The sequence below is a fragment of the Balaenoptera musculus genome, chromosome 10 (assembly GCF_009873245.2).
Source record: "Balaenoptera musculus isolate JJ_BM4_2016_0621 chromosome 10, mBalMus1.pri.v3, whole genome shotgun sequence".
Classification (NCBI taxonomy): domain Eukaryota; kingdom Metazoa; phylum Chordata; class Mammalia; order Artiodactyla; family Balaenopteridae; genus Balaenoptera; species Balaenoptera musculus.
This window is the reverse complement of record NC_045794.1, coordinates 95,455,377-95,477,154: the sequence shown is the minus strand read 5'-3', so window position 1 is coordinate 95,477,154 and position 21,778 is coordinate 95,455,377. Positions and strand designations below refer to the sequence as shown.

At 56.6% G+C, this 21,778-nt stretch overlaps 1 protein-coding gene across 2 annotated transcripts in view; it reads right to left on the bottom strand.

Moving 5' to 3' along the window:
• Positions 1–5,032: 5,032 nt before the first annotated feature.
• The window catches only part of MGAT3 (beta-1,4-mannosyl-glycoprotein 4-beta-N-acetylglucosaminyltransferase), a 30,819-nt gene continuing 14,073 nt past the window's right edge, over positions 5,033–21,778 (bottom strand). For both annotated transcript variants that reach the window (XM_036867527.1, XM_036867528.1), the window contains exon 2: positions 5,033–9,831. In XM_036867527.1, the coding sequence (XP_036723422.1) occupies positions 8,229–9,830 (1,602 nt within the window). In that variant the 5' untranslated portion in view covers position 9,831 and the 3' untranslated portion in view covers positions 5,033–8,228. The remainder of the gene's footprint in view (positions 9,832–21,778) is intronic.

Below are 21,778 nucleotides of genomic sequence, written 5' to 3'. Positions count from 1 at the left end.
TACAGCCACTATGGAGAACAGTATGGAGGATCCTTAAAAAACTAAAAATAGAATTACCATATGATCCAGCAATCCCACTACTGGGCATATACCCAGAGAAAACCATAATTCAAAAAGACACATGCACCCCAATGTTCATTGCAGCACTATTTACAATAGCCAGGTCATGGAATCAACCTAAATGCCCAATGACAGACGAATGGATAAAGAAGAGGTGGTACATATATACAATGGAATATTAGTCAGCCATAAAAAGGAACGAAATTGGGTCATTTGTTGAGACATGGGTGGATCTAGAGACTGTCATACAGAGTGAAGTAAGTCAGAAGGAGAAAAACAAATATCGTATATTACGCATGTATGTGGAACCTAGAAAAATGGTACAGATGAGCCGGTTTGCAGGGCAGAAGTTGAGACACAGATGTAGAGAACAAACGTATGGACACCAAAGGGGGAAAGCTGCGAAGGGGTGGGGATGGTGGTGTGATGAATTGGGCGATTGGGATTGACATGTATACACTGATGTGCATAAAATTGATGACTAATAAGAACCTGCTGTATAAAAGAATAAATTAAATAAAACTCAAAAATTCAAAAAAAAAAAATTCTCTGAGGAAGAGATGTGGGAAAGAGCAGGTGCAGATGTCCACGGCAGGTAGCACTGCCTGAGTGCCTACTGGGTGCCCAGCTCTGTGCCAGCTGCTTCACAGGCATCATTTAATACCCATGACAACCAACGCTTTGAGTAGTCATCTCTACTTTTTTTTTTTAAATAAATTTATTTATTTATTTATTTATTTATTTATTTATTTTTGGCCGCATTGGGTCTTTTGTTGCTGTGCGCGGCTTTCTCTAGTTGCAGCGAGCGGGTGCTACTCTTCGTTGTGGTGCGCAGGCTTCTCATTGCGGTGGCTTCTCTTGTTGCAGAGCCCGGTCTCTAGGTGCGCAGGCTTCAGTAGCTGTGGCTCGCGGGCTCTAGAGCGCAAGCTCAGTAGTTGTGGTGCACGGGCTTAGTTGCTTGGCGGCATGTGGGATCTTCCCGGACCAGGGCTCGAACCCGTGTCTCCTGCATTGGCAGGCAGATTCTTAACCACTGCGCCTCCAGGGAAGCCCAGTCATCTCTACTTTACAAATGCTGAGATGAACACATCTAGGGTCATGTGATTAGCAAGTGGGAGTCTGGGATTTGGACCCTGGATGGTTAGATCATAACACAGTCCCCGGTATACAGCAGGTACTCAATAAATGGTAGCTACTATTAGGGAGAATTCAAGAATGGCTCTCAGATTTCCAGCTGTCGTGATTGGGAAGATGAAGGGTCATCAATGGGATGGAAAGTACAGAACAGGGGGAAGAGCCTGTGGGGAAGCTGAGTTCCATGTGGCTCCTTGGTGTTGGAGGTGACCTTGACACCTTGCGGACTCATCTAACAGTGGGATCCATAGACCAGATGCTCAGGAGAGAGGACTCCCTGGAGAGAGTGAGCCGACACCACCTTGACTAGAGTCATATACTGTAAGCAGAGCAGTGGGCCCAGGACTAAGCCATGGGGAGCCCCCTTGTTGAAGGGGTGCATGGCGTAAAAGGAGCCCAGAAGGGCAACCAAGGAGGAATGTCAGGGAGGAGGAAGAGGAAGTTACAGAGGCTGAGGGAAGGGGTGTTGAGACAGGCTGTGTGATCCGTGTGTCAGATGCACCACGTGAGGAAATGGAGCGGGAGAACACAGTCATGATGATGATAGCTCACACTTACGACACTCTCACAGTGCTCCGGGCTTTGTCCCAAGCTCTGAGCACCTTCACAACCACTCCGGAAGTCTGTCCTATGAAGAGCCTCATTTCACAGATGATCCAGGAGAGGGAGTTTACCAAGGGCTGGTAAAAGGCCTAACGGAGGCAGTTGAGGTTGTACCAATGGTGACATCTTTGCCCCCACTTTGGGGGGACCATCCCCCCTCCTTTTCAATAAGGCGATCAGTATATTCCAACCCCCCTCCAGCCTCAGTGCTCAAGGCATGATCACATGACCACATCCAAGTCAGTGAGATCCAGGCACAGGACTTTTAGGGGGAGGAGCTCTACTTCTTCTGTGCTGAGTACACAAGATGAGATGGTGTGAGACCTGGAGCTGCTACAGCCATTTTGCAGGCATGAGGGGTAAACCCATCTAAGAATAAGGACAGCACAGGTTGGGATGTGGAACTGAGCTGAGCCACAGAGAGAGTTGGATGACAATGTGACACTGAGCTCTGCCTCAAGCTGGATCCAAAGCCTTTGCCATTACTGAACTTTACCCCCAGCAAGCCAATAAATTCCTTCTCTGCTTTTCTAGTTTGGGTCGGCTTTTCTGTCATTAACTGAAAGCAAACTGTATCAGTTATGTAGGGCCACAACTAGCTGTGCAACAAATCACCCCACAGCTTAGTGGCTAAAGCAGTTCAGCTCATGAGACTGGATTGATCTTTAGATTGGACTTGACTGGGAAGTTCTCTGGCCTTGACCAGTTGGGATGATGGGGACAACCAGGCCACATGTCGAGGCCACACTGGTAATGATCTGTGTCACTGTTGATGTTTTGTCTCTGGAACCTTTCAGTAGTCTAGGATAGGTGCTTCAAAGATGGTCTGTGAACTGCTGAGCCTGCGCTCTAGAGCCCACGAGCCACAACTACTGAGCCCGTGTGCCACAACTACTGAAGCCCACACGCCAAGAGCCCGTGCTCCACACCAAGAGAAGCCACCGCAATGAGAAGCCCGCGCACCACAACAAAGAGTAGCCCCCACTTGCCGCAACTAGAGAAAGCCTGCGTGCAGCCAAAAATAAATAAATAAACAAATAAATTTATTTATATATATATATATATATATATATATATATATATATATATATAAAGATTGTCTGTGATACTAATACAGGGTTGGGCTTTTCTCGCAAATACTGCAGGACAGGGTTGCAGGCAATAAGGGGGGTATATACATGAAGGGCCGGTTTTTTTGTAGATTGTTCCTTAATGTGGGTTTGTGTGATGCTTCCTTGGGATCATCGTCAGGCAATGCCTTTTTTGGCAGTAGACCTCATGGGTGATGTGGGGTCCTTCTCAGAGCGTCTTCCCAGTGGGTCTGTGAGGTTGGGGGAGTCCTGTCTGTGTGTGTGATGGCTGACTGGCCGACAGGCTCATTCTTTTGTGCGTTATCCCTTCCTTTGTCACCAACAATGTAGGTCAGGTCTGAGCAGGTGGGTGCATCCCTGTAGCAGCTGCCCGCCCGCTGCTGGGCAGAAGAACTGTTCAGCTGAACCCAGCCTGATGGTAAAACTGAGCAGATACATTGTTGTTTTATCTACTAAATTTCAGGGTGGTTTGTGTTACAGCAATAAATAAGCAATAGAGTGAGAAAAAAAAAACTATTAAAAGACTATATGAATTTGAAAGAGTTAGTTTCCTGCAATAATGGAGTCTCTGGAAATTCACTAGAACAGCAGGTGAGGGGCCAAGGATGCTGGCCAGAAGGCTGGCCCTGGGCCGGGCCTTTCACTCCTTTGAGCTTTAACCAGAGATTTGTGGATGTTTCATGATTTGGGGCACATGGGTGGGGACTTCCAATGGGCTCCAGGATGAAGGGCCTTCGGGATTTGGGGGTTTTATCTGCACACAGCTGAAGCTCCAACTTGCAAAGCAAACTGGGCAGGGCGGTGGTTAATGATTGGTGTTGACTCTAGTCATCACTTTTGCTCTTGTCTCTTCCATCCTGATGGAGCTTAACAGGTTGCCATGCATTTCCCTTTATTTCATTTTACCCTCTATGTGCAGTAAAGCTTTCTATGGGCCATTTTTACAGAGAGAAGAGTCTGGAAGGGAATATGCGTCCTTCCCAAGGTCATGGAGCCCGTCAGCACCCCACACCCTCCTGGACAGCCAGCTGAGGGGGAGTGTTGTACCTGATGCTCATGGACAGAGCACCATGCCGGTTCCTGGGCTCTGAGGACTCTGCGCCAGCCTCACCTCACCGTCCTGAGGTTGTGCTTACCTGTCTGTGTTCCCCCACTGACTGTGGTCCTTCTGAGAACAGGGACTGTCCTCGCTCGCAGTGTCCGGTGACCCAGGACTGTGCCTGGCTCAGTTAGGAGCCTGGATGATGTCTGAACATTGACACAGGCATTGCCACCATCCTCTCCTCCTCATCCGCTTCCTCGCCTCTTCTCCCCCTTCCTCCTCCTCCCCGAGTGGATGCTGATAGAGGCAGTGCAGTTTGGCAGTTAAGAGCTCAGCTTCTGGGTTTAGGCAAACTCTGCCTGCCATTCACTGCCTATTTAATGTGTCCAAGCCTCACTTTCCACATCTGTAAAATGGGAATGATGGGGAGGGAACACTCTTAGCCCAGAGTTTGGCACGAAATAGGCATTTAATAAATAATGTCTGTAAATATTTATGATGGTGAGGATTCACTCTCAGACACCATCACAGCACAAGTCCAGATTAGCTCCATAGGCGAGATGACCCATCCTGGAGGCTGCTGCCCTTACCTGCCCTGGAGGGTTGGTGACAGGACTAGTCCTGGGAATTCAGATCTGGCCCTGGTCTGCCACCAAGTGGCTGTGTGGCCTTAGGACCCCTGACAGGCGTAGGGAGGAAGACCACTGAGAGCACAATTGTGGGAGAATCGCTCCACTCTCACTAGAGGCACCAAAGTCTTCATCTAGATCCCCAGAGGGGTCCCCACCCACCTCAGGAGGGTGGGTATTGCCAGGCCAGGTCCTTCTGTGAAGGACTGTCAGCGCCCTCCCTTTCCAGACCCGTTGCCACCGGTGAGAGGGACAGATGCTCCCTTGGTCGGGGCAAGGGGAGGGGGTAACTGCATCTCTAAATGAAGATGCTCAGAACGGCCCCCTCCCTCACCGCTGTGCAGTCCTCAGGCAGGCTCACACCCCACCGACCCAGCAAGACCAGAGCTACCCACTCGCACCCCTCCCTGCCCCAGAGCACCCCCAAACCGGCCACTCAAGCACACACTTCAGACTTTGTAGCTGTTTTTATTATTAATATTATCTTCTCCTTTAAGCATCCCTTTAAGGGTGAAATGAAATCCAACCATTTACAGAGAAAATGATTTCAGAATGTACATATTGATTTTCCCTTACAAAAAAAATAATACTATTATTATTATTGGTGTCCTTAAATTACACATTTCCCAGGACTCTGCCCGCTGCTTGGGCAAGTCCCGTCTCCCCACCCTGTCTGTCACCTTTGTCCCCAAAGCTCTTCCACGCCTGCCCATGGGAACCAACATGATCCGAGGTGTGCTGGGCCTCCTTGGGTCTGGAGGCCACAGGGCGGGTGGTTCCCAGAGGAAGAAAGCTGGCTGCGGCGCCAGGGCCAGCAGTGCAGGGTGCTCACGTTCACAGCTTGGTTTCCCTTCATACTGGGGGAGTGGCCCAGGGCTCCCCTGCCCCCGAAATTCCCAGTGTCTGACGTGCCTATAAGTGAAACTCTTCAACCGCATGCCTTGGCCCCCACAGCCCGCTGGCAGCCGTGCACTCCACTCCATGGCCAGGCCTCCACTTGGCAGTGACCGTGAATGTGCCCGGCCCTCCTGGGTCTGAGAGGGAAGGTGGGGCCTGGCAGGTCTGAGCTCCTCCCCTCTGCCTTCCCCTGCCCCTGAGCTGGTGAACTGGAGGCCAGGGACCCCTGACAGCCTGGAGGAGGCATCCCTGCAGCAGCAGAGGATGCCAGGGGCGTGGGGCGAGGAAGCTGTCAAGGAGGGGGGCCCTGGGCTGGGGCTCAGGCACGAGTCAGAAGCCCCCAGGGACTGCCCGCCCGGCGGGGAGCAGAGGTGGCTGGGAGGTGAGGCCAGGTCACCCTGGCCTGGGTGACCCAGAGCCACAGGGACACCCTGACCTCTTGAGCCCCTTAGCCCCAAGAGGGGCCAGAGAGAAGGGGGCTGCTCTACCTCCAAGGGAAGGGTTCCCTCGGGACACCCCCTCGACGGGAGGGACAGTGGCGGCAACAGAGACCCCCACGCCTGCTTCACGCCCGCCCGCCTGAGGCTGCTCCACGGCCAGCTCCCCGAGCCACACCCACACTAGGCACCTCCCCAGGCAGAGCTGTGGCAAAGGAGACGCCCTCCTCTCCCGGCCCATCAGGAAACCCCCAATAAGACACCCCAAGAAAGTCCCGGCTGGAGGCTGGAGGGGCTGGGGTGGAGGGAAGGGGCCGGGGGGTCGTGGTGGGCTCTCAGCCCTACAGAACTCTGGTCGGGAGGATTCTCATTCCTTGGACTGAAAGACAGACAGACAGACAGACCCAACATCCCCTTTAGCCTGGCTTTCCGGACTCCCCAGCTTGCTTTCTGCCTCAGTCATTTTGGGAAGTTGCAGGAGGTGTGGCCACAGGCTCCAGGTCTCGGAAAGGGCGGCCCGGGCCCTGCTTCCACATCCACACACAAGCATATATGTACAGGGACGCACCGACACAGTCACGTACAAGTATACAGCAAGCATGCACCCATGCCCATAAATACACACACACACACACACACACACACGCACAAACACGTATGGTTCCACAGGCAGGCTCTGCGACCCGGCATCACTGGGTAAACATCTGAGGGGGCCTCGGGGAGGGGGCGTCTCTCCCAGCCCACAGCGGCAGGCTCTCACTGCACCCCGACCCTGGGCTGGCAGTGAGGGGGGCAGGGGCAGGTTTCAGGAGCCCTGAACATGCGAGCAGGATCTACAGCTGCAGCAGTCATTTCTACCCTCTTCCCTCCTCCCCTTGTGCCAGAGATGCTCCTTGTGCCCATATCCATCCTCTCCTCCTCCTTCCTTTAATAAATGAACAGGGCAGCCCAGCTGAAAACTACTTTTCCCGCTTCCCTTGCAGCTACTTGTGGCCATGTGACTAAGTCCTGGCCAGTGAGACGCCATCGGAAGTGACTGTGCCATCTCTGGCTCATGTTCTTAACAGGAAGGGTGTACACTTCCATGCCTTTTTCTGCTTCCCTCAGACATGGATGCACATGTGATGGTGGGAGCTCGAGCAACCACTCTACCCAGAATTGGAAAGTGTGAGGAAGGAAAGCAGAGCTGCCCTACCAGATCCAGACAACCTCCCTCTAGAGAGTTAAGTTAGAAACCAGCTTCTGTCTGCTTAAACCACTGTATTTGGGGGTCTCTTAATTATAGCAGCTTAGAATCTACTCTAACAAATACATCCCCTCCCCCACGAGGCAACTAAGGAATGAGATGACATACAACTGGCCTTAATGTCCCTCTTGGGCCCAGGGCAGCCTCATGGCCCCTTCCTGGTCCCTAGCCAGCCCCAAGGAGGGGCACATGGGTGACTCCACCTGAGACGGTGGAGAGCTGGGGCCGTGGGATCCAGTGGGAAGGGGTGATGGGGAGGAGGAGGCCCCTCCCCCAGGTCTGACTTACTAGGCTGGCTGACGGTCCCGTCCCACCCTGAGAACTGGACTCCTGGTCTTGCAAGCACTGGGTGGGCAGCCCACAAGACAGCGATATCAAAAGTAAGAAGGAATGTCAAGGCCAGGTTTGGAACCAAAAGGAAGACTTCCCAGGCTTCCCCAGGCCCCACACCTGTGTCAGGTCCGGAGGGGCTGGGGGCACAGGGCCATCTGTGCAGTGTGTCCTGTGGGGCAGGCGGGTGGAGGTCCCTGCTCGCTCTGGTCCAGCACTCCTGAGGACACTACAAAGCATCCATCGGGGCTTCCTTCCAGCTGCCACTTTTCATCCCCTCCCACCTTGGTGTCCCTTCTTCCTCCTGGGCCCAAATGCATCTATTTACAGAGCCCTGGGATCTCCCGGCATCCCCCTTTCCCACTGCAGGTCCAAAGCCCCAGGAGGCCGAATGGTGGGCTTCTCCCCGGAGGGGACCGTAGCTCCCACTTGGCTGCCCTAGGGAGTTCCTGCAGGCTCCCTTCCCCACCCTCCCCTGCTCCCCAGTAACCACCGTGCACTCTCCGTTGGCACCTCCTGGCTGCAGCACTCTTGGAGGGGTGAAAGGGCCTGCTCTCCTCTCCTGACAAGGAAGGATGTTTTCTGAGCTCACAGGCCTGACCCTGGATTCACAAGGGCTTGAGTAGGAAAGACTCCCCCACCTACCCACTCCTGGTTCTCTTAAGAGCCACCCAGACGGCGGAAGGAGACAGGAAGGTAACAGGGGGGCAGCTGCCCACCCCCCTACCCCGGCCACTGGCCCTATAAGATCATGCAGCCTTAGCCTTCAACCACGTCCAATTTGCTCCTGGCAGGTGGCCTTCCCTCCGGACCCTTGCTCCACCGCCCACCGTCTGCTGTGCTCTTGGGCTCCTGGTAGGGGTTGTCCAGCAGGTAGCGGAACTGGTCGTAGTTCTTGAGCAGGTACTTAGGGGCATACATGTGTTCGCCGGGGTCGGCCGGCGGGTACTCCTGCTGCGTGCCGTCGAACCAGCCCCCTGTGCGGATCAAGCTCCGGATGTAATTGAGGTCCCGCTTGTCCTCGTAGTCACCCCAGCGGGGGAAGTCGCCGTTCTGGGCGGACACCAGCTTGAAGTAGATGCCCTCGGGCGTGAAGCACCAGGAGCAGTGCCAGCCGGCGAAGTGCAGGGGGCTGCCCAGCGACCACTGCACCAGGATGTGGCCCGTGTGGTTCTCGTACTGGCGGAAGTTGGGCATGGTGTAGTACTGGCGGCGGCGCAGGCGGATGCCGTCCAGCCCGTATACCGTCTGCAGCATGCCCACCGTGCAGCCCGACACCACCTCCAGGGTGCCCGGCTGCTTCCAGAAGAAGCCGTACAGTGACTTGCGCATGTGGAAGGCGAAGGGCTCCGTCCAGCCGTCGTAGAGCTTGAGGAAGAGCACGCCGTCGCGAGCGGGGATCTCGTCGGCGTCGTCGATGATGAAGACGTCGTCGGGCCGCAGGTTGCGCAGCCGCGACACGCCGTCCTGCGTCAGGAAGGTGCGCAGGTAGTCGTCGGCGATCCAGCCGTCCTGCCGCCCGCCCAGCGGGAAGTGGTCCAGGAAGACGTAGAGCACCTTGTGCCGGATGTACTCGAAGGTGCCGTTGGTCAGCATCTCGCGGAACTTGAGCGGCCGCGGCTCCCCGTAGGCCGTGAAGTTGGACTCGCACACCACGAAGGCGTCCACCACGTCGCCCAGCTCGTGGAAGCGCACGTCCAGCAGGTCGAACTCATGGTTGATGTTGATGGCGTTGATGACCCGCCGCGGCACCTCCCGGGGCACCAGGCGCTCCTTGGTGGGCAGGTTGGAGTACTGCACCACGGTGGGCACGCCGCAGCTCGGCCCGTGCCAGCCCGGGAGGCACACGCACTCCACCCACTTGCGCCGCGCGCCGCGCCCCCCCGGCCGCTCCCGGGTGCTCAGCAGCTGCCGGCCCGGGCCCCGCGCCGACGCGCCTTCGCCCGCCTCTGCCTTCTCCTCTGGCCGCCCTGATGGCGGCTTCTCCAGCATCTTGGTACCTGGCTTGAAGCAGACGCCCCCGGCTTTGGTGCGGAGGAAGTACTCGGTGGTGTCCTCGGGAAGCACAAAGTCCATCCGGTGGATTTCCTCCGTGGCCTTGCTTGGCGACAGCGGCTGGAGCAGGGGCGAGTGGGAATAGAGCGGGTTACGCAGCAGGTCAGGGCTGCCTGGCTCGGGGCTGGCCTGGGGCGTGACCGGGGCATTGTTCCAGAAGAAGCTGGACACCAGGTTAGGGCTGAGGGAGGCCAGTTCTCGGGGGAAGGTGACATAGGACAGGGTCTTAAAGAAGTGCAGGAAGGAGATGAGGCACAGGCCGGCCATACAGAACATGAGAAAGAGCTTGTAGCGTCTCATCTTCATCCTGCAGGAAACAGGGAGACAGCAGATGGGTCAGGGGTCTGCAGACCCGGGCAAGGGGAGCCTGAGGCTCTTCTCCTAAGGGAGGGAACGGGGAGGGCTTTGTTGCCACCGTGTTTGTGCATGTCCTGACCAGCGCCCGGTGACCCTGCAGGAAGTCACCTCCAGGCGACTCCTCTAGAAGTCAAGCCTGTGAGTCCAACTTACTGCACCAAGGACCCCTGAAAGCCCCAGCATCAAGGAAACCCCACCAGGCTCAGGACCCCTCCACTCCCACAACCTGTCCCCTCCAAGACCACCAGGTCACCACACGTCCCCCTGGCAACCTGCTCCAGCACCTGGCCCGCCCCACCCTGACTGTACCAGCTGCATTGCTAGGCTTTGCTCCAGGAACAAAATGCATCCTGGGAAAAGCGCAACCCTGCAATGCAGAACCTGCCCCTGGGGGCTTCCAGGCCCCAAGGGAGGGGGAGGGTGTGTCGCAGGCTGCGGAGGTGGGGCCCCTTCCCTGCACCACCCAGGGTGCTTTCTCGTTCTATCTGTCCACCTCTCTGTCTCTTTATCTATCTTTTTTGTGGCTATATTGACAAACCTTTTTCACTGAAAAAATTCCCAGGTCTCAAGGGAACACTTTTAATTCTAACATATTTAAAGGACAAAATTAAGTAAAAGTTCCCCTTCATTACCCCATGCCAGGCAGTAGATTGACATCCAGCCATAAACAGTTCATGTGTTTGACGTGTATCACCAGTCTTATATGCAATTTTTCTGTTCTCAGTTTTTTATAATTATTATCATACTTGGTTGGGATGACCTACAGAGTCACAGGAGGGGCTGGGACAGAAACCGGCCTTTGGCACCTGGTGTTTTCATGTCCGCTTCCATAGATCCCTGTGTAGGGGACGCTGTCCTTTCCCTTAAAATGTTCCTTTCTGTGGCTTCCCCTTACATCTCTGGTTCTTCCTCTGGGTCATTTGGGTGCCTTCTTGCCATACCCTCCCCTCCATATCCTAACTTAAGCAAGGCTCCTCACCATTCTGAACCTCAGTTTCTACATCTGTGAAATGGGCACAGAGTTCCTGCTGTGCAGCAGGTGCTCAATAAACTTTCGCTTCTTTCAAAGCTCGAGGCTGGAAGACTCCAACATAAATTTTCTCTAAGCTACATGGTCATAAGGCGCAAAATCATGAAATGCTGGACCCAGAACAAAACTTTAAGGACCATCTCCACCAACCCTTTCATTCTGTGGAGGAGGCCCGCCCTCCCCGGCCTCACCTTGGTGAGGAGTCCTGAGTACGCTAGTGAGGAGCAGTCGAGTCGCCGATCCCGCTGGCCAGGGCGGTACTTGTGCTCTCAGGACCCAGATGTCCCCCCTCCTCCAGCTTAAATGCTGACCCCCTGGAGCCTGCCACTGGGGGGCCGGCACAGCTGACTATAGGAGGCAGGACAGTCGGGGGTGAGGGCCTGACCTCTGCTAAATGTCAGCTGCCCCCGGGGAAAAGGGGGGACAGGTCTCCACTGGGAGGCAGGAGGGAGGGCTGCTCCTTGGCAACATTTTGAAGTGGGTCTTCCAGGTTCCTCTCCCCACCATGGGTTCCAGCCCTGCTCTGGCAAAGCGAGACCAGGCAGGCCCGGCCAGCAGGGCGAGTGGAGGGGCAAAGGGCTGAGGCCCAATGGAGGCGGGCGGATAGGAGCTCTTGCTGGGGTAGGGACTAAGCACAAGGTGACACTGCAGAAGCCTCCAGAGTGACCCACCCGAGGGCTTTTAGGACCTGGCAAGGCAGCCCTGATTCTTCTGGCGGATTATTTTTCCCCACTTGGGGCATGTCTCTGTGGGGCACCCCATCCCAGCCCTTGCTGGACTGGCCGTGAGCTGTGAAGGGCAAGGCCGGGGCTGCCACTCAGACTAAATTCCCTGGCAGCAGTGAACAAAGGCCCTAGGAAGGTAAGTGAAACTCAGGGAGGCAAGTGAACGCCCTGCTTAGAGCAAAGGGGCCCCTACGGCCCTGCTGAGGTCACACTGACCCAGCTGCCCCTTGGCTCCCTGGTCAGGTTGGCTTTCAGGATCTAGTTACACCTGGCCAGCTGTGCGCTTCAGAGGACAGACTCACCAGTGCCTGGGATCCCCCTCTTAATCAGTGGGGTCTTCAGGGTGAGGCCGTTTGATAAGGCCCCAGCCTGGCTTGCCGCCAAGAATCATGGAACCGAGTGTGTCTCCCTCATCGCTCGGGCTGCTAGGAGGCTCACAGACACGCGGTGGTTGGCCCAGAGCAAGTCAGTGCCTCACAGGCCAAGTTTTCCAGGACACCTTCACACACAGCTGCCTGTGTTTTTTAAACTTATTCTTCTTGGCCCGATCCCTTTTTATCTTATCTTCAAGTATTTTGATAAGTGCTTCAGATACATTTTTTAGACTGAATGGCATATTAATAAGAAACCAAATAAATAAATAAGCATTGGCACCCGGGGTCTCATGTAAGTCTCACCAACGCTGGGAGACTGAGGACTGTAATTGCCCCATTTTTACAGGTGGGGAAATTGAGACTCAGAAAGATGATGAGACTTTCCCCAAAGAACCTTAAGAAGGTGACTGAACAGGACCTGAACATAAGTTCTGTTCCTGAGCCAGCCTCTTCCTCCTGACAGCTGAGACCATAGCCCTCCCTGGAGCAGCCCGCCTGGCTGTGGGCTAAAGCCATGGAACCAAATTTGGCCCCAGCTCCAGCATTTCTACCTCCGTTATAAAGCTTCATCCAGAACCATCAGGTGTAACGATAAAGCTGATGATCGCTGACCCTTACAGGCCAGCTACTGTCCTGAGCACATTACATGCATGTCCTCACTGAATCCCCCCAACACGCAGCAGGTACCCTTGTCCTCTCCATTATACAGATGAGGAGACCGAGGCCAGAGAGATGGTATAACTTGTTCAGTGACACACAATTAGCAAGGGTCAGACTCGATTCTGTGGGGTCAATAATGGGATTTCATCCAGTGGTAAAGCTGTCCTGGGTCCCTTCCATCTGCCAAGATCAACCCAAGTGGGGTGATAAGGGTCCCACGGACAGTCCACCAGTGACCAGTGAAGACAACCCAGTGGATGGAACAGCCACCATTGCATTTGACCCACACGACCCCCCGCGGGGTGTCACCCAACCCGTCTCCTCCATTCACTCAGCGACTACTTACTGAGAGCCCACTGGGTGCCAGGCACTGTGCTGGCCCTGGGAGCACAGGGGACGCGGATGACAAGAACGCCCATCCCGTGGAGCAGGCACAGGGGTGAGCAGGGCAAGGGACTGCTGCAAATCATATGGTACGTTACAAAGAGTCGTGCTCTGGGGAAAAATAAAACAGGGTAAAGGATAGGAGGGGGGCAGGTTCAGTGGTAATCAGGTGGCCAGGGAGGGCCTCACTGAGAAGAGTGAGGCCAGAAGACGAGGGTGCAGGGCAGCGGGTTCCGGGCAACAGAACAGCCGGCGCCCAGAAGGAGAGCGTCTGCCGCGCACGAGCGAGGAGCCACACGGAGGGCAGAGCGGAGGGAGGCGGACAGGCCAGATCGCACGGGGCCTGGGGCCGCGGCCGGGAGTGTGGCTTTCACGGGAGGATTCTGAGCAGAGCCTCCAGTCTGAACAGGCTCGCTTGGGCTGCTTGGCTGACAGCAGACTGTTGCCTCGAGGGCAGAGCAGGGAGAGTGGCGAGGAGGCCACTGCAGTGTCTGGGCGAGAGGCGGGGCTGCGGGAAGCGGTTAGATTCTGCTGGATTGCCGATGACCTGGATGTGAAGTGTGAGCAAGGAGTCACATTCGGTGGATCCAGGACCTGCAGGATGGACCAGCTTTTGACTGGGGCGGAGGCCACCCCTCAACGGCCTCCATGGAGATGGCCAATGGCAGAGCTGGGGCTGGAGGCAGCTCTCCCTGCAGGGTCCTCTCTCTAAGCGCTGCCCAGCCCACTTCAAATGAGACACCAAATCGGAGAGACCAATCCACAGCCCCACCCCTGCCCCTTTCCCAGCGCTCGCCATGCTCAGCCCATCTCCCCGGATGTCTGTCTCCCCAGCTGGACACGAGCCCCCGAGGCAGGGGGGCCCGGCCTCCAGAGCCCCGGCCTCCAGAGCCCCGGCCTCCAGAGCCCGGGCCTCCAGAGCCCCGGCCTCCAGAGCCGCCTCCACGGGCTCACTGCCACTTGCACGCGCACAGACTCTAGAATCAGACTGCCCAGCTCCAATCCCAGCTCTGCCACTTCCTATCTGCGTGGCCTGGAGCAGGTGAGTACCTTTCCTCCTCTGGCTCATCCAGAAAATGAGGGTCGAATAATAATCCATGCAGAGAGCCTAGCACATAGTAAGAGCCCAATAAGCTTCAACTCATCTTATCATTACTGTTATTCTCCCGCCTGGAAGAAGAGTAAGTAGAGAGGGACTTCAGGTGGGGGGTCGCAGCTGGTGCAAAGGCTCGGAGCTGAGTCCCTGGCAGGGCCTGGGCCCTGGTGGGTGCTGCCTTGTTTAAGAGCAGCAAGGAGCAGAGTGGGGGCCCAAGTGGAGCCTGGACAGAACATGAGCCTGACGGGGGATGGGCTGGGAAACGAGTGACCCGCGTCCTGGGGCTCCAAGGAAAGGAGGGAAGAACAGTGAGGATCTCTGGGAGCCTCCCTAGAAGAGTCTACACACACACATACACACGCTCCGTGAGTTGCACCCAGCCCCAGGGGCCTGGCTTTCCGGCGTGAGGGTGATGGGGGATGGGCCAGGTGCTTCCTGGTAGCGAGATAATCATGGATGCAGGAGGCTGACCCAGACCCAGGATAGTGGCAGGACCAGCCCACCCTGGGCCTCCTCTTTCTGTACTGACTTGCAGCCGTGCCCATGCCCAGAAGGTTCTAGCTGGGCAGATTTTCTTCCTTCCCTCCCTCTTCCCACTTCTCCCTTCTCCTTGTGACCTCTTTCCTTGGGCTCTGCTTGATAAGCTTATGAGGTGAGAGACGGAAGCAGATGAGCCTCACCCCATGACCCAGTCACAACCTTGGGGTCTGGGCTCAGGCTGAGTCCAGTGGGGGCTGCTGGCCAGAGAGAAGACAGGTGCTCCCTGGAGGCCACAGGCTGTGACTTTGGGGCTAGCCAGGTGGGCAGCAGCTTTCCGGGTGCAGATGCACCCTGACAGCTGTCACCGGGTGACCGGAGTCTCCCGTGGAGCTCTCCGTGGTCCTGAGCTCACATGCGCTGACCAGGGTCCTAGCTCGGCCCTGGGATGCCTTTGGCCAGCCTCACCCTGGCCCCTGCCAGCCTCCTCTGTGGTTCAGCAGCTTCTGTCCTAATGGCCACTTCCCCTGTCTGCCACCCTCTGGCCCCCTTCCCCACTTGCCTTACAACACCCTGGTGACAGCTGTGATCCCTGGTGTCCTCAGCTCTGGGAGAGCCGCAGGGCACTCAACTCCTCCAACTGGGAGAAGGGGCCAGCAGTGAACAGGTCCGACACCTAGTAGGTGCTCAGGGTGCTCTTGGAATATCCATGGGGGAATCTTAGAGGTCGCACAGCTCACCCTCAGTCTCCATTCCTGGCAGGAATTGGCCCATCTACAACCCCCAACCCAAAAGTACCTTCAGATGGACCCTCACCACCACCCATCTGCTTCAAAGGGCACCTTGACTTTGAGCTGAAGGCTGACTCCCACCCCATCCCAGTTCTGCCCCATGTTACCAAAGGGCTCTGCCAGTTCCGTGTGCCAGGCCTTGCTCCTGGCCAGTTCTGTTAAAGGACTGGGCCAACTGGGGGGTTGCTTACTACTGACGGGCACCCACCACCCTGCAGGGCACTCTCAGTGACCCATCTGGCTTCCAGAACCAAGACCAGAACTGGGAAATCTCGAGCCCCATGGAGGGTCCAGACTCCTCTCCCGAGGTTTGAAGAACCCTGGAAAAAGAATATTGCCCAAACCTTCACCCTAGGCCAGTATCCCTGCCAAGTGCCCATCTGGCCTCTGCTTGTGCAATTCTTAGTATCGCCCATTCCGGGCCATTTGCGCTGCTAGAAATTCTTCTTTCTATTGGCCTAAATCAGCCTCCCTGGAACTTCCGCTACCACTTCTGGGTTCTTCCTTGGGGTTAAGCAGAACCAATCAGCATCTCAGAGATCAGAAGACGGCAACCACCACCCGACTCTGAAACTAAATAAAGGTCTTTCCAGCGTGAGGTTCCATAATCCCACACGGAGAAGAAAGGCAGAGGAGGTGACTACGGAATATGATAGATTCCAGAGTTCTGGCAAGACGGGAGAAACAGCTGACGCTGTGTTTATTCCTGCGTCTCTCCTTGTTTTATTCATTCCTTTGGTTCATATCCATCAGGCAGGCTCCACAAAAAACAAGCCTACACCCTGGGATCACTCTACAGGCAGCACATCATCCAGGCTGCTGGCGGACATTCACCAAGAACCTGCCGGGAGCCAGGCACTGCCGATGCAAGGGCTGGAGAGAAATCAGGGGCACATTCATGGGGCCAACCCTGAAGGAAGGTATATGTGTGTCTCCATTTTGCAGATGAGGAAATGGAGGCTTCAAGAGGCTAAGCTGGGGCTTCCCTGGTGGCGCAGTTTTTGAGAATCCACCTGCCAATGCAGGGGACATGGGTTTGAGCCCTGGTCCGGGAAGATCCCACATGCCGTGGAGCAACTAAGCCTGTGCGCCGCAACTACTGAGCCTGCGCTCTAGAGCCCGCGAGCCACAACTACTGAATCCCACGCACCTAGAGCCTGTGCTCTGCAACAAGAGAAGCCACCGCAATGAGAAGACCATGCACCACAACGAAGAGTAGCCCCCGCTTGCCGCAACTAGAGAAAAGCCTGTGTGCAGCAACGAAGACCCAACGCAGCCATAAATAAATAAATAAGAGGCTAAGCTATTTGCTCAGCCAGCCAGGGCTTGTGGGAATGAAGCAGATGGAAACTGAGGCTCCCCAAGCATCCTGCACCTGCCAACAGGTAGACCTGGAGCCCAGTGGGGCTGCAGATTTGGGAGTCCTGTCCCAGGCTAAGCATGAATGTCTTGGCCAAGGGAGGGTCTGGTGTATCATGACCTTCAGTCCCCAGAAATTCTGCTCCCCTGGCACTCCCCGGAGAGAGGGAATCGGCTCAAGGGGCCAGCCCCGGCCAAGGACTCCCTCTGCCCAGGTGACCAGAATGTCCTGGCAAAACCTGTTTACCATGGGCTGGGGGTGGGGGCAGCTGCTGCTCTTTCCATCCACAGATAAGGACACCAAGGCCCAGAGAGGCGAGGCAGAGCCATACTGGGAGCCAGTTCTTAGACTAGCCGGACGGGGCACCCAGGCCACTTCCCTGGGCACAAGGGTCTGGGCCCCACTCTCTCTGCTGGCTCGGCTCCAGGGTGGGAGCCTGGCTGAAGGCTCAGTCCCATGCCCATGCTGAAGCCCACCCCCTCCCTGCTACTCCACAGCAAGCCCCTGTGCACCCTGGCCCTCTCTCTCCTTCTTCCAAACCCCTCCCCACTCCGCCTGATCCCAGCCCCTTCAGCTGCCTGAGGACTTTCCCACAGAGTGGCTAGCACGTGCCTGGGAAAGTTAGTCTCCGAGGCTGGGACCCGCCCTCGACTCCCTGGGGCTTCCTCCCCTCTTCCCACCGGTCACTGGCCCAGCCAGGACATCAGCCTCTGGTCCCCAAAAGCCCATGGGTGGGGAAGATATAGAACATTTCCACCGTCCCAGGATGTCCTATTGGACAGCACTGGAGGCTAAACAGATGAGTCATCCTCCGGCACCAGCCAGTGGGGTGTTTGTGTTCAGAAGCCTGCAGTGGCTCCCACTGTCCAGAACCGAAGTTCACAGCTGTTGTGACCCCTGCCTTGAAAGCTGCCTCCGCCTTGCCTTATTCATGTTAACTCGATGGTCACCACCCAGCACATGCTTAAATCTGTGCCAGCTGTCAGCTGGGGGTTTTACTTATACTTGACCCTCACAACCATCTTCGGAGGTAGGAATTATTGTCCCCATTTTACAGATGAGGAAACTGAGGCTCAGAGGGTAAAGCAACTTGTAGAGTATTCCTCTGCTCACCTGTGCAAACCCAGTGCTCTCCAGGGTCTGAGACCCACACAGCCTCCACTTTTAAAGGGGGCAGGGGGAGGTGACACTGGCCTGAGCCCCAGGCCACTGAAGGCTCTGAGTGGCGCAACCCCAACAGCCTGTGCCTCAGGGTGATCAAACTGTTTGCTTCCAGAGCTGTCCAACAGCACAGTCTGCAATGGTGGAAACGTCTAGGCCTGGGCTGTCCAATGCACCATCCACTAGCCACGTGTGGCAACTGAGCACTTGAAATTGACAGGGGAGACTGAGGAATTAATTAATAATTTAATTTAATTTTTAGTTTTAATAGCCACGTGTGCTAGTGGCTACTGCATTGGACCGCCCAGGATTAGAGGGACTGTGGAGGACGGAGGCAGGGAGGCGGGTCTACTGCACCCGTCCTGTGGGAGTGGTGGAGGAGCTGAGGGGGCGGGGACACACAGCAGGACAGCCGTGGTGCTGAAGTGAGGGGGCAGTGGTGAGCTGTTGGTGAGGTACCTGCTAAATACTAGGTGACTGAGGGAGGGAGCGGGAGGAGGGATGCAGCCCTGGGGGAACTGGGGCCAGACATCCTGGGACCGAGAGTGGGGGCTGGAGGCGGGACCTGGGGAAAGTCTGGGAAGGAAGAAGAGCAGAAGCAGAGCCGTGGAGGACAAGCAGGTGCCGGTGGTCAGTGCGAGGCCGGGACACACACTGCCCCAAGCCTGGGGGAGGGGCCTAGGCCTGGATATGCACACAGGCCACCTGAGGCAGCGTCCAGACCCTGCAGCCAGACGGCAGGACTTCGCCATTTCCCTGGGCCTCGGCTTCCTCATCAGTGTAATGGGGCTATAATGGCGTCCATGTCACAGGGCTGTGGTGAGCGGTCCGCGTATCTAAAGTGCCTGGAACAGGAAGTGGGTGTGAAACAACAGCTGGTGAGGGGCACACGGTGAACGTTTGTCACAGGAGGAGGGAGACCAAGGCCTCTGAGGTGGAAGCAGGGACTCCTGGGTGGCTTTGGGGACAAGGAGAGGGGCTAGACGCAGAGACATACAAACACCCCACAGAAAGGGCTCTGTGGGCGCTGAGAACAGGCGTTTCCAAATCCGGCACCCCTCCAAGGTGCCCCAGCCCTAACCCTAACCCTAACCCCCCCTCCACGTGACCGGGCACCGCCGAACCGTCTCTTCCAACCCCTGCTTCTGCCCTGTCACAGCAAACCTCAGCAGCAACTGGGCTGGTCCCCTGCCTCGCCAACCTCCGTTCCCACATCGTGAATTCTCCAAGTCAGGTGGGGCCCGTGCTCCCCACGCCCAGCCCGGGGCCCAGACAGACAGACATTCAGTGAGTGTTCGGGACAAGCCAGAGCGAGGAGCACTACGGCGGAATTTCAGGCACGGGGATCGGCGGGCGCTGGGCCAGGGTGGAGGGAAGCCACCCTGGGGCTGTGAGAGGGCCTTGCGGGGATATGAGGACCGAGGTCGGGCCGCTGGTGCTTCTGCCCTGTCCTGGGGTGGGTGGAGAGAGCAGACTGGCCCCGGGCGTGGAGCTGGGGGTGCAGCAGGAGCCAGATGGGGGGATGAGGTCCTCACAGAGCTCAGTCCAGTGGAGGGACAGAGGACAAATGAGAGAACCGGCCAACAGAGGATGCCAGGCGTCAGGGAGGGCCTCCCGAGGAGAGGACACTTCAGCCGAGACTCAAGGTCAAGAAGGAGCCACCGCGCAGAGTGGGGACAGCGGCCCAGGCATTGGGCCAAGGGCACAGAAGCCTGTGTGTCGGGAACCCCAGTGCAGCGGCAGCAAAGCAGGGGCCCCAAGTCTTGTGAGGGGGTGTAGGGCCTCGAGGAGTGGCAAGGACACTCCCCACACTTCAGGGGCTCCTTAGGCAGAAGCCTGGGCACCCCATCTTGGTCAGCACCCTCTTGGGTCAGCAATCCTAAGGCTGCTGTGAAAGATTTTCAATCTAAAATAGAACCAGAGGATGTAAAATGGAGAGTCTCACGCATGTGCCCTCAGGGAGACAAAACTTAAAGACCAGGAGACTTGATTTCCCGAAAACTGATAGCGATGGAATTTTCTTGAATTGGAGGGTTGATCAGAGGTTGCCTCCTATCAACCTTGGAAAGTTTTGCCAGAGGCAGGATGGAAGATGACCCAGGTCGAGTTGGTCTCACAAAGTGGACCAGATTGAGCTTTGTGTGACTAGACTGACTGTCTGCTCAAGAAGTTTTTAAGGCTGGTCTCCTTTTGTTTCTTTTTTTTTTTTTTTTTTAATTTAATTTTATTTATTTATTTATTTATTTTTGGCTGTGTTGGGTCTTCGTTTCTGTGCGAGGGCTTTCTCTAGTTGCGGCAAGCGGGGGCCACTCCTCATCGCGGTGCGCGGGCCTCTCACTATCATGGCCTCTCTTGCTGCGGAGCACAGGCTCCAGACGCGCAGGCTCAGTAATCGTGGCTCACGGGCCTAGTTGCTCTGCGGCATGTGGGATCTTCCCAGACCAGGGCACGAACCCGTGTCCCCTGCATTGGCAGGCAGACTCTCAACCACTGCACCACCAGGGAAGCCCCTCCTTTTGTTTCTGATTTTAACAAACCCTCACTGAACTCTCCCCTCTACAGTCCCTGCCCGCAAATACGACCTGCCCCAAACCCTCCACAGACTTGCTCGTAGCTGGCTCCAGTTTGCTTGTCCTCACCTCTTTGAGCTGGCCTCAGTTTACCTCTTTATTGAGGTCAACACAGCTACACCCTCTAGCTGGGCAGGGCTGGGCAGGGCTGGAGAGCAGCAAGCCCGGAACATTCCTCCCAGGAGATGGCGCCTCCGTCACCACCGCCTTCTTCAGGGCAGCTGGCACTTACTGATTGCGAGTGTCCGCGGGTGCCAGGTGCTGTGTGCGCTGGCCTTACTCCATTATCCTCAAGGCAACTGGGCGGTGAGGAGAGGGGCACAGGGGCTGAGGGACCTGCCTGAGACGCAGCTGGCAGCAGCAGGACTCACACCCACACGCCACCCCTGCGGCTTCTCGTTCAGGGTTTCCCGCACAAAGTCTAGGCTGCTGCCTTGAGCCTAGCCCGGGCCAAAGGCCCCCGCACGTCTGCCCCGGCCCCCAGCAGGAGCCCGTGGGCCTGCGTTTGTGGGTCACAATCCTCCCTGGCTCTGGCATGTGCCCAGACCAGCCACCAGAGCCCCGTGCCCAGGAGAGCTGCACCCTCCCAAAACCCCTCTGCCTGCAGCTTCCCCGCCCCCCGCCCCCGACTCCCCCTGGAACAGTGTGAGCGCCCCTTTCCCCCGTGGCACTCTCAAGGCTGGCCTGCATTGACTTAAAACCACATTTCACAAAACCCAGGCTTCCCTGAAAGGCTGCAGGAGCCCCAGAGCCCTTTCCCATCCCCCACCAACTCCAATGGGAACAGATCACCCTGGACAGGGTCCCGTGTCAGGGTCTCCAGTAGCCTGAAGGGGGTCTGACGCTCTAAAAAGTTGAGAGACCTCTGAGGCCAGGCCTGGACTTCAGGAGCTCTGGCGGCCTGAAGCTCCTTAGGGGACCTGACTCCTGCAGACCCCTGCCAGGGGTTGTCGCCTGCCCATGTGTACTGCCCTCTTGCCCACGCCCTCCCTCTCTTCAACTTCTATCCCCACCTTCCCCATTATTTTTTCCCTAGCCCTGCTGGCCTGAAGCTCAGAGACAGTGAGGGAGGGTCCCACACCGACTGCACCCACCACTCAGGGGTTTCTGTTCGCTTGCAGTTTGCCAGCTGGGCCTGGCCGTATCGCCTGGGGACACACAAACCCCGCGCCCGTGGCCACCCCTACCAGCCTGTTGCCGTATGGGGGGAAGAAGAGGGCCCACCTAAGGCCTATCCCAGAGCCACTCTCTGGCAGGTGCACTAAGTGC